General features: G+C 43.3%; 1 protein-coding gene across 1 annotated transcript; it reads right to left on the reverse strand.

Annotated features, from left to right (window-relative positions):
- Positions 1-12646: 12646 nt before the first annotated feature.
- On the reverse strand, positions 12647-12952 carry LOC136465723 (uncharacterized). The gene has a single exon (XM_066464346.1). The coding sequence runs from the start codon at positions 12950-12952 to the stop codon at positions 12647-12649; it is 306 nt and encodes a 101-aa protein (XP_066320443.1).
- Between the last annotated feature and the right edge of the window lie 2529 nt (positions 12953-15481).

Genomic DNA, 15481 nt, shown 5'->3' on the forward strand with positions numbered 1-15481 from the left:
TCCAAAGTCACCAGACACGCCCGGTTGGCCTCGGGTGCTCTCTGGATTCGGCTGGACACTGCGGCTCAGCGTCCAGTCATTTCTATTTCAGTGTCCGATCATCAGCATGTGTGGGTAGCAACGGCTACTTTGGTTTGAACTAGACATGTGGCGGTTTGGGAGCGACCAGACGTGTCTGGTATTCACGAACGGTGCATCTGGTGCAGCGTTCGGAGCACTCGAGCAGCGCGTCCGGTCGATGCGCAGTCAGCCCAATAATTGAGCCAACGGCTCTATTTCGTGGGGGCTTCTATTGAAACCCCATGGCCGGTTCTAGCTCACTCTCTTGGCCATTGGCATTGACATAGCAACCTTGTGAGCTTAGCCAAAGCCCTCCCACTCATCTCCATCATAGATTCAACGTCTTTGTGAGATTGGGAGTGAATCCAAGTGTATTGCTTGAGTGTTTGCATCTAGAGGCGCTTGGTATTCGTGTTTCGCTGTGGGATTTGCTTCTCACTCTTGGTGGTTGCCGCCACCTAGATGGCTTGGAGCAGCAAGGATCGTCGAGCGGAGGTTGGTGATTGTCTCCGGCTCCGATCATGGTGATTGTGAGGGGTTCTTGACCTTTTCCCGACAGAGAGCCAAAAGGTACTCTAGTGGATTGCTCGTGGCTTCTGTGATCCTCATCTTGTGTTGGTTGTGCGGCACCCTATTGAGGGTTTGGCATGTGATGCCAATAAGCGCATGAACCTCCAAGTGAGTGAATCGCCACAATGAGGACTAGCTTGCCAGCAAGCAAGTGAACCTCGGTAAAAAAATCATTGTGTCATCATTTGATTCTGAGGTGATTGGTCTTCATTGGTATTCATCCTTGTGATTGATTGGTTCACTCCTCGACATGGCAATATAACTATCTTGCTCTCTCTCTTTACATTATTGCAAACTAGTCATCAAGCTCTTTAGTGTAGCTAGTTGTGAGAGCTTGTTAGTTTAGTTAGTGTGGCTCTTTAGTTAGTCTTTGAGAGCACACTAACTTAGTGTAGTGACATAGCCATTGTGTGGATAGAAACTATAGAAACTAGAATTGTGGTAGTTGGCTTGCATTTTTAGTAGGCTAGCGCAACACTTGCTTCGCCTTATAATTGTCTAACTGGTTTGTTAAGTGTTGTTGTAGAAGTTTTTAATAGGCTATTCACCCCCCTTCTAGCCATTAGCACCTTTCAGTAGTATAATTAATGATTCAAGGAAAAAAACACAAAAGTGTCCCTTGTTTCAGGAGCATCCACTGGCTATAAAAAGAGACATCATTATATAATCCAAACATTTAATCATCCAAAGAGCACAATACAACCACATCGAACATCACAATCAACATAACATATCATGCATAGTCCAAATAGTCCACAATGTCCAAACAGTTCCAAATAGTTATAAGAAAGTAACTACATACTTTCCAAATCTCCACACATGCAAAATAAGCAAAGTCCATGCAGCCCAAATAGTTTGTGGCATCGAATCTCCACACAAGTTGTCGTTACTGGTTCATTTCTTAGGTTCTTGACAATTTCTTAGGTTCTCTCATCAATCCTCTCAGCCACTGCCTACCTTCTGTGTTTGTTGCTATTTTTAGCTACTCCAACTTCTCCTCAAAGAATAACACCTCAAGCATGCGAGCAACCTCCTCGAATGAGGAAAGTTGTCCTTCGTACCATCTTTCCGAAGTAAATTCTCTGCAAGGTGTCGAGTGCACCAACGGTGGTGCAAAGGTGCATACCCCAAAATCTGCTCCTGTACGGCACTAAGTATGCCCTGGTGTCTATCAGATATGACACCTACCTCCCTATGAGGGCCAACGACATGGATCCTAACAAGCCGCAAGAACCATCCCTAGCTATCTTTGTTCTCCCTCTCCACCAAAGCAAAAGCCAAAGGAACCAATGCATTGTCTGTGTCACACGAAATGGCTACCAAAAGTGTGCCCATGTACTTGCCAAGCAGAAAAGTACCATCAATGGATAACACTGGACGATAGTGCCTGAAGGCCTTGATGCACTGGGGAAAGCACCAGAATGCATGAAAGAATATCTACCTCCCGTCCTTCCATTCATTCGGCTTCGGGATATACTCATAATGCATGCCTAGATTTGCTGCTTTCATTGCATTGAACATTGCAGGCAACTGCTCGTACCCCTCCTCCCAGTCGCCATATATCATCTTTAGGCCCATTGCTTTGCCCTCCATGCTTTCCCATACTTTATGTCATACTTAAATATCTCCTTAGTTATCTCCATAAATGTCCTGACCTTCAAGTTGGGCTGACCCTTCAAAGTTGTGTATAACTTTCTGGCAATGAGGGTAGAGGTCAATTGTCTATGCTTCTGTTTTAGATTTGTCTGGGCACAAGTGTGTGTACCTACAATTTTGGTGATCTTGAATTTCCCTGTGGCCTTCTGTTTGCGAGCACAGACCCTCCAATTGCAATCTACCATCTCGCACACCACCATGTAACGGTGCTCCACATAGGAGAGCCTCACCTTGAATGGTCTCTTATGCCTCACAGAATATTCCTATAGCGTCCGGTGCACTCGAGCAACACGTCCGATCGATGCGCAGTTAGCCCAATAATTGAGCCAACGACTCTATTTCGTGGGGGCTTCTATTTAAGCCCCATGGCCGATTCTAGCTCACTCTCTTGGCCATTTGCATTGACATAGCAACCTTATGAGCTTAGCCAAAGCCCTCCCACTCATCTCCATCATAGATTCAACATCTTTGTGAGATTGGGAGTGAATCCAAGTGCATTGCTTGAGTGTTTGCATCTAGAGGCACTTGGTATTCATGTTTTGCTACGGGGTTCGCTTGCTACTCTTGGTGGTTGCCACCACCTAGACGGCTTGGAGCAGCGAGGATCGTCGAGCGGAGGTTGGTGATTGTCTCTGGCTCCGATCGTGGTGATTGTGAGGGGTTCTTGACCTTTCTCCGGTGGAGAGCCAAAAGGTACTCTAGTGGATTGCTCGTGGCTTGTGTGATCCTCATCTTATGTTGGTTGTGCGGCACCCTATTGAGGGTTTGGCATATGATTCCAATTAGCGCGTGAACCTCCAAGTGAGTGAATCGCCACAACGAGGACTAGCTTGCTGGCAAGCAAGTGAACCTCGGTAAAAAATCATTGTGTCATCATTTGATTCTGAGGTGATTGGTCTTCATTGGTATTCATCCTTGTGATTGATTGGTTCACTCCTCGATGTGGCGGTATAACTATCTTGCTCTCTCTCTTTACATTATTGCAAACTAGTCATCAAGCTCTTTAGTGTAGCTAGTTGTGAGAGCTTGATAGTTTGGTTAGTGTGGCTCTTTAGTTAGTCTTTGAGAGCACACTAACTTAGTGTAGTGACATAGCCATTGTGTGGATAGAAACTATAGAAACTAGAATTGTGGTAGGTGGATTGCATTTTTAGTAGGCTAGCGCAACACTTGCTTCGCCTTATAATTGTCTAACTGGTTTGTTAAGTGTTGTTGTAGAAGTTTTTAATAGGCTATTCACCCCCCCCCCTCTAGCCATTAGGACCTTTCAAGTGGTATCAGAGCCGAGGTCACCGTGATTTGAGGCTTAACAACCTTCGGTGTAAAAATGGCTCAAATCAACAACACCAAGAAGCCACCCCAATTTGATGGCTCAAATTATCCCTATTGGAAAGCTAAGATGACAACTTATATCAAGTCAATCAATAGGAAGGTTTGGAAGGTGGTAGAGACAAAGATTGAGATTGAAGATGAAGAGGCTCCCACCACCTGCCGAAGAAATGCTACTCCAAAATAATGACATTGCTCTTAGTGCCATTCCATGATGCTTTGGATGAGAGAACTTTTGAGCAAATCAAGAACATTGAGAGAGCTCATGAGGCATGGAAGAAATTGGAGGAATCATTTGAGGGCACTCAAGCCATGAAGGGTGCAAAGGCATACATTCTCAAAGAGAAGTTTGCAAGCTTCAAGATGAAGGAGGATGAGAGTGTGCCGGAGATGTTCCATAGGCTTCAAGTGCTTGTCAATGATCTCAAAGCACTTGGAGAAGAGGTGAAGGACAAGGACTTCTCCCACAAGTTCTTGAGATGTTTGCCTTCAAGATTTGGCACATTGGTCACTATTCTAGTGAGGAGTGGTTTGGACACCATGACACCAAACCAAGTATTGGGAGATATAATGACCGATGATACATATAGAGATGATGATGAGAAGGAAGAAAAGAAGGAGAAGAAAGATGAGAAGAAGGATGAGAAGAAGAAGAGTGTGGCATTCAAGGCCACATCATCCAAGGGCAAGGTAAAGCAAGATACATCAAGTGAAGATGATGGCTCATGGGATGATGATGATGATGATGAGAAGATGGCTCTCTTTGTCAAGAGATTTGGGAAGTTCATGATGAAGAAAGGATACCATGCTAGAAGGAAGAAATCTTCATCCAAGAATAAGGAAGAGTCAAGAAGGTGCTTCAATTGTGGAAGCAAAGATCATCTTGTTGCTCAATGTCCATACAATAGTGACAAAGATGATGACAAGAAGAACAAGAAGAAGGACAAAAGGAAAAGAAAGAGAATAAGGACAAGATGACCTTCAAGAAGAAGAAGGGTGGGTCATATGTGGTCACTTGGGATAGTGATGCTTCCTCAAGTGATGATGATGATAAGACCACCAAGAAGAAGGCACTTGCAAGCATTGCTATCAATGAGAAGCCTTCTCTCTTCGACACTCCATCATGTTTCATGGCTAAGGCCACTAAGGTACAAATTTGTGATGATGGAAGTGATAAGGAACATGAAAATGAAAATGATAGTGATAGTGATGATGATGAACCTACTAAGGATGAACTATTTGACATGCTAGAAGATGCTAAAGAACACTTTGGCATTAAGAGAAGGGAATGCAAAAGCTTGCGTAAGGAACTAAAAGCCCTTAAGCAAGCCTTTGATGAGCTCAATGCATCTCATGAGAGGCTAGAGGAAGCCCATGAGAAGCTTGGCAAGGCTCACAAAAAGCTTGAAAAGGCTCATTCCTCTTTGCTTAATGAGCAAAATAAGAAAAAGCATGTTGAGACATGTAATGTAGGCTTAACTTGTGATTTAATTGATGAATCATCATATATGCCTATCATTGTTGCTCCCACTAACCCTTCTTGTAGTACTTCTACTTCCACCTCATCTAGTAGTGATGGTTTCACTTGTGATGCCTCACTAATGGTTGAGAATGAGAACCTCAAGAAGGAGGTCAATAAGCTCACTCACACCTTGGCTAAGGCCTATGGTGGTGAGGATCGCTTGCTTATGTGCTTGGGTAGCCAAAGAGCTTCTCTCTATAAGGAGGGATTGGGCTATACCCCCAAGAAAGGCAAGGCGGCCTTTGCTCCTCACAAGACTAGTTTTGTGAAGAACAATGGTCGGTTTTGCACTAGTTGCAAGCAAGTTGGTCATAAAGAGCATGAATGCAACAACAAGAGCAAAAATGCTAATGTATCCTCTATTAAGATTGATTCTTTCTATATGCTTACCAATGGTGCAAATGGTGTAAAGGCTAAGTTCATTGATAAACCATGGATGGGCTCAAAGAAGAAAGCCATTTGGGTACCTAAGAGCTTAGTGACTAACCTTCAAGGACCCAAGCAAGTTTGGGTACCTAAAAAGAATTGATCTTCTTTTGTAGGTCAATTATAAAGCCGGAGGAAGGCATTGGGTTCTTGATAGTGGGTGCACTCAACACATGACCGGTGATGCAAGAATGTTCAACTCAATCAACACCAATGGCAATGATGGTTATGATAGTATTACATTTGGTGATAATGGCAAAGGCAAGGTCAAAGGGCTTGGTAAGATTGCAATATCCAATGACATGAGCATTTCCAATGTGTTGCTAGTAGAGAGCTTGAACTTCAATTTGCTATCCGTGGCTCAATTATGTGATCTTGGATTCAAATACATATTTGGGGTAGATGATGTAGAGATCATAAGTATAGATGGCTCTAACTTGATCTTCAAAGGCTTTAGATATGAGAATCTATACTTGGTTGATTTCAATGCTAGTGAAGCTAAATTATCTATATGCTTGTTCACTAAGTCTAGCATGGGTTGGTTATGGCATAGAAGGCTTGGTCATGTTAGAATGAAACAATTATATAGATTGGTTAAGCATGACTTGGTTAGAGGCTTAAAAGATATGTTTGAGAAGGATAAGCTTTGTAGCTCTTGTCAAGCTGGAAAACAAGTTGGAAACACCCATTCTAAGAAAAGCATGATGAGCACTAGTAAAGCATTTGAGTTATTGCACATGAATTTATTTGGGCCAACTCAATACACTAGCATTGGTGGTAACAAATATGGCTTTATAATAGTGGATGATTATAGTAGATACACATGGGTATTCTTTCTAGTGGACAAAAGTGATGTGTTTGCAACATTCAAATCATTTATCAAGGGCATTCACAATGAGTTTGAAACAACCATCAAGAGAGTTAGAAGTGACAATGGTAGTGAGTTCAAGAACACTAGAATTGATGAGTTGTGTGATGAATTTGGAATTAGACATCAATTCTCAGCCAAGTACACTCCACAATCAAATGGCCTTGTTGAGAGGAAGAATAGAACACTCATTGGAATAGGCAAGGTCTATGTTTAGTGAGTATAACGTGAGTCAATCTTTTTGGGCTGAAGCTATCAACATGGCTTGCTATTGTAGCAACCGCCTCTATTGTCATCCATTGAAATAGAATACACCATATGAACTCTTGAATGGTAGAAAACCCAACATTGCATATTTTTGGGTCTTTGGTTGCAAATGCTATATCTTGAAGAAAGGCACTAGATTGGGCAAGTTTGACAAGAAATGTGATGAAGGATTCCTACTTGGTTATTCCACTACAAGCAAAGCATATAGAGTTTGGAATTTGGATAGTGGTACTCTTGAGGAAGTTCATGATGTTGAATTTGATGAAACCAAGGGTTCACAAGTAGAGAATGAGAACTTGGAAGATGTTAGAGGCATTCAACTTTCAAATGCCATGAAGAACATGGATATTGGTGAATTGAGGCCTAGGCAAGTGAATGATGATGAAGATGATCAAGTGCAAGTGCTCTCTAACTCAAATGAGCAAGATGATACAAATCAAGCTAGTACAAGTGGCTCTCATGACAATGAACAAAATCAAGTGGCTAGTACATCATCTCAACCCAATGATCAAGCAAGTGCAAGCAATCAAGTTCCAATACTCCAACCAACCAATATTGCAAGGGATCATCCATTGGACACTATCATTGGTGATATATTCAAGAGGTGTGCAAACTAGATAAAGATTAGCTTCATTTTAGTGAGCATTTCTCATTTGTGTCATCCATTGAACCAAAGAAGATAGATGAAGCATTGAAGGATGTTGATTGGGTGAATGCTATGCATGAAGAATTGAATAACTTCACAAGAAATCAAGTATGGGAATTAGTAGAGAGACCAAAGGGACACAATGTGATTGAACCAAATGGGTCTTTAGAAACAAGCAAGATCAAGATGGAATAGTAGTAAGGAACAAAGCAAGATTGGTAGCACAAGGATATACACAAGTTGAAGGTCTTGACTTTGGAGAAACATATGCCCCGGTTGCTCGATTGGAAGCAATTAGAATCTTGCTAGCTTATGCTTGTGCCCACAACATCAAACTCTATCAAATGGATAGTTAAGAGTGCATTTCTCAATGGTTACATCAATGAAGAAGTATATGTTGAGCAACCTCCCGGTTTTGAAGATGACAAAAAGCCCAACCATGTGTACAAGTTGAAGAAGGCATTGTATGGCTTGAAGCAAGCACCTAGAGCATGGTATGAGAGATTGAGGGACTTCCTACTCTCCTAAAGGGTTTATGATGGGCAAGGTTGACACCACTCTTTTCATCAAGAAGATTGAAAAGATTTATTTAGTGTTGCAAATCTATGTAGAATGACATCATATTTGGATCAACCAATCAAGACTTTTGTGAAGAGTTTGGAAAGATGATGGCTAATGAGTTTGAGATGTCCATGATTGGAGAGTTGAGTTACTTCCTTGGTCTTCAAATCAAGCAATTGAAGAATGGTACATGATCAAGAAGTTTGGCATGAATGATAGTAAAGCCATTAGCACACCAATGGAAACAAATGGCAACTTGGATAGTGATGCAAGTGGAAATATGGTGGATCAAAAATTGCATCGGTCTATGATTGGAGGCCTACTCTATGTGACTGTATCAAGGCCGGATGTCATGTTTAGTGTATGCATGTGTGCAAGATTTCAAGCCTCACCAAGAGAAAGTCATTTGAAGGCTACAAAGAGAATATTGAGGTACTTGAAACATACACAAAATGTTGGTTTGTGGTATACCAAAGGAGCAAAGTTTGAGCTAGTTGGTTACTCCGACTCGGATTATATGGGATGCAAGGTTGAAAGGAAGAGCACCTCGGGCACATGTCAATTGTTGGGAAGATCACTTGTTTCATGGTCATCAAAGAAGCAAAATAGTATTGCATTATCAACCGCTGAAGCCGAATACATATCCGCCGATAGTTGTTGTGCACAAATACTTTGGATGAAGGCCACTTTGAGTGACTTTGGAATCAAGTTCAAGAATAGTGCCATTGCTATGTGACAATGAGAGTGCAATCAAGTTAACCAACAATCCGGTTCAACATGCAAGAACAAAGCACATTGATGTCCGCCACCATTTCATAAGAGATCACCAACAAAAGGGGGACATTTGCATTGAAAGTGTAGGCACCAAAGATCAACTTGCCGATATATTCACTAAGCCATTGGATGAGAAAAGGTTTTGCAAGCTAAGGAATGAGTTGAACATATTAGGATTTCTCAAATATGTGTTGATGCACCCCCCCCACTTATATAACATGCCTCTCCTTCAAGCAATCCAAGGTAAAAGTTGATTAGCATGGCATACATCCTTGCTAAGGACATGTTTAGTGCATCTAGTCATCTCTCACATCAAATAGGCTCATTCATGAAAATCAAATGAATTTGATGATTATATGGTACCACTATTGCTTCTATGCTTATTTTGATCTAGTGGTAGCATATGACATGTTTGTGGGCTTGTAAACCTAGGGTTTGATCTAGAAAATGAGCTCTAAGTGTTTAACTCAACATGGTACAAGATAACCCTTATTTAGAGGTGTGAAGAAGCTTGTCCTTGGATCAAACCGAGTTAAATATCATTGGCAAATGATCTAGATTAGACCAAATTTGGGAAGATGATCCTCACCCCATTGATTGACATTGATAATCTCAACCTATCTACATTTTGAACCTTTGTGGTCATTGATGACAAAGGGGGAGAAAAACAAAGATATTAGTGATATTAGTACTATGGGGAGAAAAATAAAGATATTAGTGTACTAAGATAGTGAAATGACAACAAGGGGGAGAATTTGAAATAGGGGGAGAGACATGACAAAGGAAGGGGATCAATTAAAATTTTGAGCACACAAGTAGGAGGAGCAAGCTCATGAACTTGTATGTTGCATTTGAATGTGCATTTCATATGTTTGCTTGTATGGCACAAGTTTTAAATTTCAATATCCATGCTTGTGTGGTGTATGCTAGTTGTAGGGTTGAATGGATGAAATGAAAAACTAGCATGCATAGGTTATCTAGTGATTTCATTTCCAAGTGGTATAGAGCTAACCATGATGCTAAGGATAGTGTATTGGTGCACTCCGATTGGTATCACGCTTCAAAGGTCCATCTTTTATACCTTAGCATCATTTGGTAGACATTGTCTCCTATATTTCCTATCTAAGCATATGTGCAAGCTACAATCCAAACTCTTAGCACATATGTAGGGGGAGCAATTGCTACCATACTGGGTTCATGAAACTTGTCCATATCCTTTTACACATGGTAAATATGCTTGGGCAAGCAACATGGATTCAATTGAATTTCAATTCATATCTTTGTGAAAGGGTTGTCATCAATTACCAAAAAGGGGGAGATTGAAAGCTCTAGTTTGGTTTTGGTGAATTGATGAAACCCTAAGTGCTAACCTAGTTTATCAAGTGATCATGAGATAGGTAGCACATTCCAAGTGGTGAAGCAAATGAAGATCATGACATGATGATGGCGATGCCATGGTGATGATCAAGTGCTTGGACTTGAAAAGAAGAAAGAGAAAAACAAAAGGCTCAAGGCAAATGTATAAGTTGTAGGAGCTTTTTGTTTCGGTGATCAAGACACTTAGTGAGTATGATCACATTTAGGTTCGATAGCCATACTATTAAGAGGAAGTGAAACTCATATCGAAATGCGGTTATCAAAGTGTCCACTAGATGCTCTAACTCATTGCATATGCATTTAGGATCTAGTGGAGTGCTAACAGCCGTTGAAAATGTTTGTGAAAATATGCTAACACATGTGCACAAGGTGATACACTTGGTGGTTGGCACATTTGAGCAAGGGTGAAGAAGATAGAGTGAAAAGGAGTTACTCGCACTGGTCACAGAGTGACCGGACACGTCCGGTATGGTGACCGAACACGTCCGGTATTAACGGCGAACTCAGCGACCGGACGCGTCCGGTCGCCACACCAGACGCGTCCGGTGTGAATCAACCAAAGTCATTGTCTGGTGAAACAGTTGATCGGACGCTGGTAGCGTCCGGTCCAGAGTGACCGAACATGTCCGGTCGTACCTAGGTGCTTACTGGACTCGACCGGACGTTGTGTCTTCTGCGTCTGGTCTAGAGTCACCAGATGTGTCTGGTCGGCCTCGGGTGCTCTCTGGACTCGGCTGGACACTGCGGCTCAGCGTCCAGTCATTTCTATTTCAGCGTCCGATCTGAGCGTCTGGTTGTCAGCAAGTGTGGGCAGCAACGGCTACTTTGGTTTGAACTGGACACATGGTGGTTTGGGAGCGACCGGACGTGTTCAGTCGACCTACCGAACGCATTCGGTATTCACTAACGGTGCGTCCGGTGCAGCGTCCGGTGCACTCGAGCAGCGCGTCCAGTCGATGCGCAGTCAGCCCAATAATTGAGCCAACGACTATATTTCATGGGGGCTTTTATTTAAGCCCCATGGCCGGTTATAGCTCACTCTCTTGGCCATTTGCGTTGACATAACAACCTTATGAGCTTAGCCAAAGCCCTCCCACTCATCTCCATCATAGATTCAACATCTTTGTGAGATTGGGAGTGAATCCAAGTGCATTGCTTGAGTGTTTGCATCTAGAGGCACTTGGTATTTGTGTTTTGTTGTGGGATTCGCTTGTTACTCTTGGTGGTTGCCGCCACCTAGACGGCTTGGAGCAGCGAGGATCATCGAGCGGAGGTTGGTGATTGTCTCCGGCTCCGATCGTGGTGATTGTGAGGGGTTCTTGACCTTTCCCCGGTGGAGAGCCAAAAGGTACTCTAGTGGATTGCTCGTGGCTTATGTGATTCTCATCTTGTGTTGGTTGTGCGGCACCCTATTGAGGGTTTGGCGTGTGATGCCAATTAGCGTAGTGAACCTCCAAGTGAGTGAATCGCCACAATGAGGACTAGCTTGCCGGCAAGCAAGTGAACCTCGGTAAAAAAATCATTGTGTCATCATTTGATTCCGAGGTGATTGGTCTTCATTGGTATTCATCCTTGTGATTGATTGGTTCATTCCTCGACATGGTGGTATAACTATCTTGCTCTCTCTCTCTTTATATTATTGCAAACTAGTCATCAAGCTCTTTAGTGTAGCTAGTTATGAGAGCTTGTTAGTTTGGTTAGTGTGGCTCTTTAGTTAGTCTTTGAGAGCACACTAACTTAGTGTAGTGACATAGCCATTGTGTGGATAGAAACTATAGAAACTAGAATTGTGGTAGGTGGCTTGCATTTTTAGTAGGCTAGCGCAACACTTACTTCGCCTTATAATTGTCTAACCGGTTTGTTAAGTGTTGTTGTAGAAGTTTTTAATAGGCTATTCACCCCCCTTTAGCCATTAGGACCTTTCAGTAGTATAATTAATGTTTCAAGGAAAAAACACAAAAGTGTCCCTTGTTTTAGGAGCATCCACGGTTACAAATAGAGACAACATTATATAATCCAAACATTTAATCGTCCAAAGAGCACAATACAACCACATCGAACATCACAATCAACATAACATATCCTGCATAGTCCAAATAGTCTATAATGTCCATACAGTCCCAAATAGTTATAGGAAAGTAACTACATACTTTCTAAATCTCCACACATGCAAAATAAGCAAAGTCCATGCAGCCCAAATAGTTTGTGGCATCGAATCTCGACACAAGTCATCGTCACTGGTTCATTTCTTAGGTTCTTGTCCATTTCTCAGGTTCTCTCATCAATCCTCTCAGCCACTGCCTACCTTCTACGTTTGTTGCTGTTTTTAGCTGCTCCAACTTCTCCTCGAAGAACGGCACCTCAAGCATACGAGCAACCTCCTCGAATAGAGGAAAGTTGTCCTTTGTACCATCTTTCCAAAGTAAATTCTCGGCAAGGTGTCGAGTGCACCAACGGTGATGCAAAGGTGCATACCCCAGGAATCTGCTCCTATACAGGCATTGAGTATGCCCTGGTGTCTATCAGATATGACACCTACCTCCCTATGAGGGCCAACGACATGGATCCTAACAAGCTGCAAGAACCATCCCTAGCTATCTTTGTTCTCCCTCTCCACCAAAGCGAAAGCCAAATGAACCAATGTGTTGTCTGTGTCACATGAAATGGCTACCAAAAGTGTGCCCATGTACTTGCCAAGCAGAAAAGTACCATCAATGGATAACGCTAGACGACAGTGCCTGAAGGCCTCGATGCACTGGGGAAAGCACCAGAATGCATGAAAGAATATCTGCCTCCTGTCCTTCCATTCATTCAGCTTCGGGATATACTCATAATGCATGCCTAGATTTGCTGCTTTCATTGCATTGAACATTGCAGGCAACTGCTCGTACCCCATCTCCCAGTCCCCATATATCATCTTCTAGGCCCGTTGCTTTGCCCTCCATGCTTTCCCATACTTTATGTCATACTTAAATATCTCCTTAGTCATCTCCATAAATGTCCTGACCTTCAAGTTGGGCTGACCCTTCAAAGTTGTGTATAACTTTCTGGCAATGAGGGTAGAGGTCAATTGTCTATGCTTCTGTTTTAGATCTGTCTTGGCACAAGTGTGTGGACCTACAATTTTGGTGATCTTGAATTTCCATGTGGCCTTCTGTTTGCGAGCACAGACCCTCCAATTGCAATCTGCCATCTCGCACACCACCGTGTAACGGCGCTCCACATGAAAGTGTCTCACCTTAAATGGTCTCTTACGCCTCATAGAATATTCCTGTAGCCACCTTCTTAAGGTGGGCAAGTCCTTGAAGACCATGCCCTTCTGAATTTCCACGCTGTCATCGGTCTCAGGATCCTCTAGCAGCTCGCCATCTCTTCCTTCTCCATAAGCATGTTGAGAATGACTAAGGTCGCTGAATTCATGAACTAGTGGATCACGATCAGGACATAAGCGTCTGATGAGCTCCATTTCTTGTTCGCTCAAAGCTGCAACTAGGCAGTCATCCCTTGCTGTGCCATAAGGCTCCTCATCATCCGCAATATCAACATCTACACTGTTAGAGGCCATAAACCCTAGGTCCACATTGGTTGATGGATGAACAGGAGCACAACCATCATTATCAGGATTGTCTCCTGCATTTAAAGCACAAATATGGATAGCACTGAGACAAAGGAATGGAATGAACAAAGAATAAGAAAAGCCAAAGTGTTGCTAAATCACTTACTAGGATGATTCTAGGTCAAAGGGATCTCCTGAGGGGCACCTACAACATCATTAGTCCCACATTTTGCATAGACACCAGGACATACACCAACTTCATTAGGGGCGGGTTGAGCATTGGGCACCACAACCGCATCTTCCACATCCACCTCACGGTTGGGTAACAGAGGCTTAGAGGGTGCCAGATTCTCTGGTGCTGGCGACAACCCATGAGGGGGTGAATAAACATTAGGTGGTGAATACCCATGAGGGGTGGGATCATTGGACAACTTCCGCACAACCAAATCCAAACATTGAAACTCATTCTTCATGACAGTTTTGACATATTTGTCCCATTGAGCCTCTGATGCAATTGGGACCAACTGCCTCAAAATTGTCCCTGACCTACCATGGTGAAGTACCCCCCTCAACTAAGATGGCATCTTCATTTGAATTGCATTTAAGCTCATTACGAGCCCTACCAAACAACTCACAAAACAATGGCCGATCATCGAATATCACTGGCACCCTTTGCATTCCAACAAAACTGACATTACCAAACTCATCTTCCTCCACACTTCCTCCATGATACAAGGTGACTACGTTGTTCATCTAGTTGGTATGCACATCAACCAAGTTATTACGGGTATATTATTATAAGATAACTAACCATAATATCTAACTACATTTGCTAACTAAATTACCTAACTATCTACCTAAACAAATAAGTATCTAACTGCCTAACTATCTCTCTAACAATATAAGAGATTTGGTAACTACACTTACTAACTAGCTAACTAAATTAATAAGTAACCAACTCCCTAATTATGTCTCTAACAATCTAATCAAACTAAATAGGCTACATACATATATTCCTAAGTATATAATATAACTAAATAAATAAGCATCTAACTTTCTACCTATGTAATTAAATTTGCTAACTAAATTTGCTAAATATTCTAAAAATTTACTAACTAAATTACCTAAAGTAGATTAACTAAATTAAGTTAACTAAAAAAAATACCCTGGATCGGCAGGGAGCGCAGGGCCCGGAGGGGCAGGGGGCGCAGGACTCGGAGGCCAGCCGGCCGGCGGGAGCTCCGGCGAGCGGTCGCGGGCCGCCCTCACCGCCGGACAACGAGGAGGAGGAGGGAAGGGGCGACGAGGGCGGCCGGGATTCGCACGGCGACGGGGGCGCGGCGGCGGCCTCCTACGGTGGAGCAGCGGGCAGTTGCACGGGGGCGCAGGGGCCCGAAGGGGCAGGGGGCGCAGGGCCCGGACGGCGGGTGGTGGCCTGTTGCCGGCGCAGGACGAGCGGGCAACGGCTGCGGTGAAAGGCAGAGACAGAGCGCGAGAGAGAGAGAGCTGCGGCCGCGGGTTTTGAATCCATGCTCGGCGCTAGAATACCTGGCGCCGAGGTTGTCGCCTAGATCTGTGGCGCCGAGCTTGCGCCGAGCTGGGCACCATGTGTTCTGGCGCCAAGGTACTGGACACGTGAACGCCACCTTGGATGCTCTGCTGTGCACGGCCAAGCACCTCGGTGCCAAGATCTGTGGTGCCGAGACGTGTTACCTCAGCGCCATGAGTCCTGGCGTCGACTCCCAGGGTCCACAGATGAGTTTAAGTCTCCCAGGTGGCCAAACATAAATTTTCTTCAAAAAAAAAGAGCCAAATTGTAAAAAATTGGGTGGCGGGTTCAGGATTTTGAGGGTGAGTATTCAAAATGTG

The sequence above is a fragment of the Miscanthus floridulus genome, chromosome 7 (assembly GCF_019320115.1).
Source record: "Miscanthus floridulus cultivar M001 chromosome 7, ASM1932011v1, whole genome shotgun sequence".
In the NCBI taxonomy this organism is placed as follows: domain Eukaryota; kingdom Viridiplantae; phylum Streptophyta; class Magnoliopsida; order Poales; family Poaceae; genus Miscanthus; species Miscanthus floridulus.

Bases quoted from the DNA above. Each gene is read 5' to 3' on its own strand.
- LOC136465723 (XM_066464346.1), bottom strand. From the start codon at position 12,952: ATGGGGTACGAGCAGTTGCCTGCAATGTTCAATGCAATGAAAGCAGCA.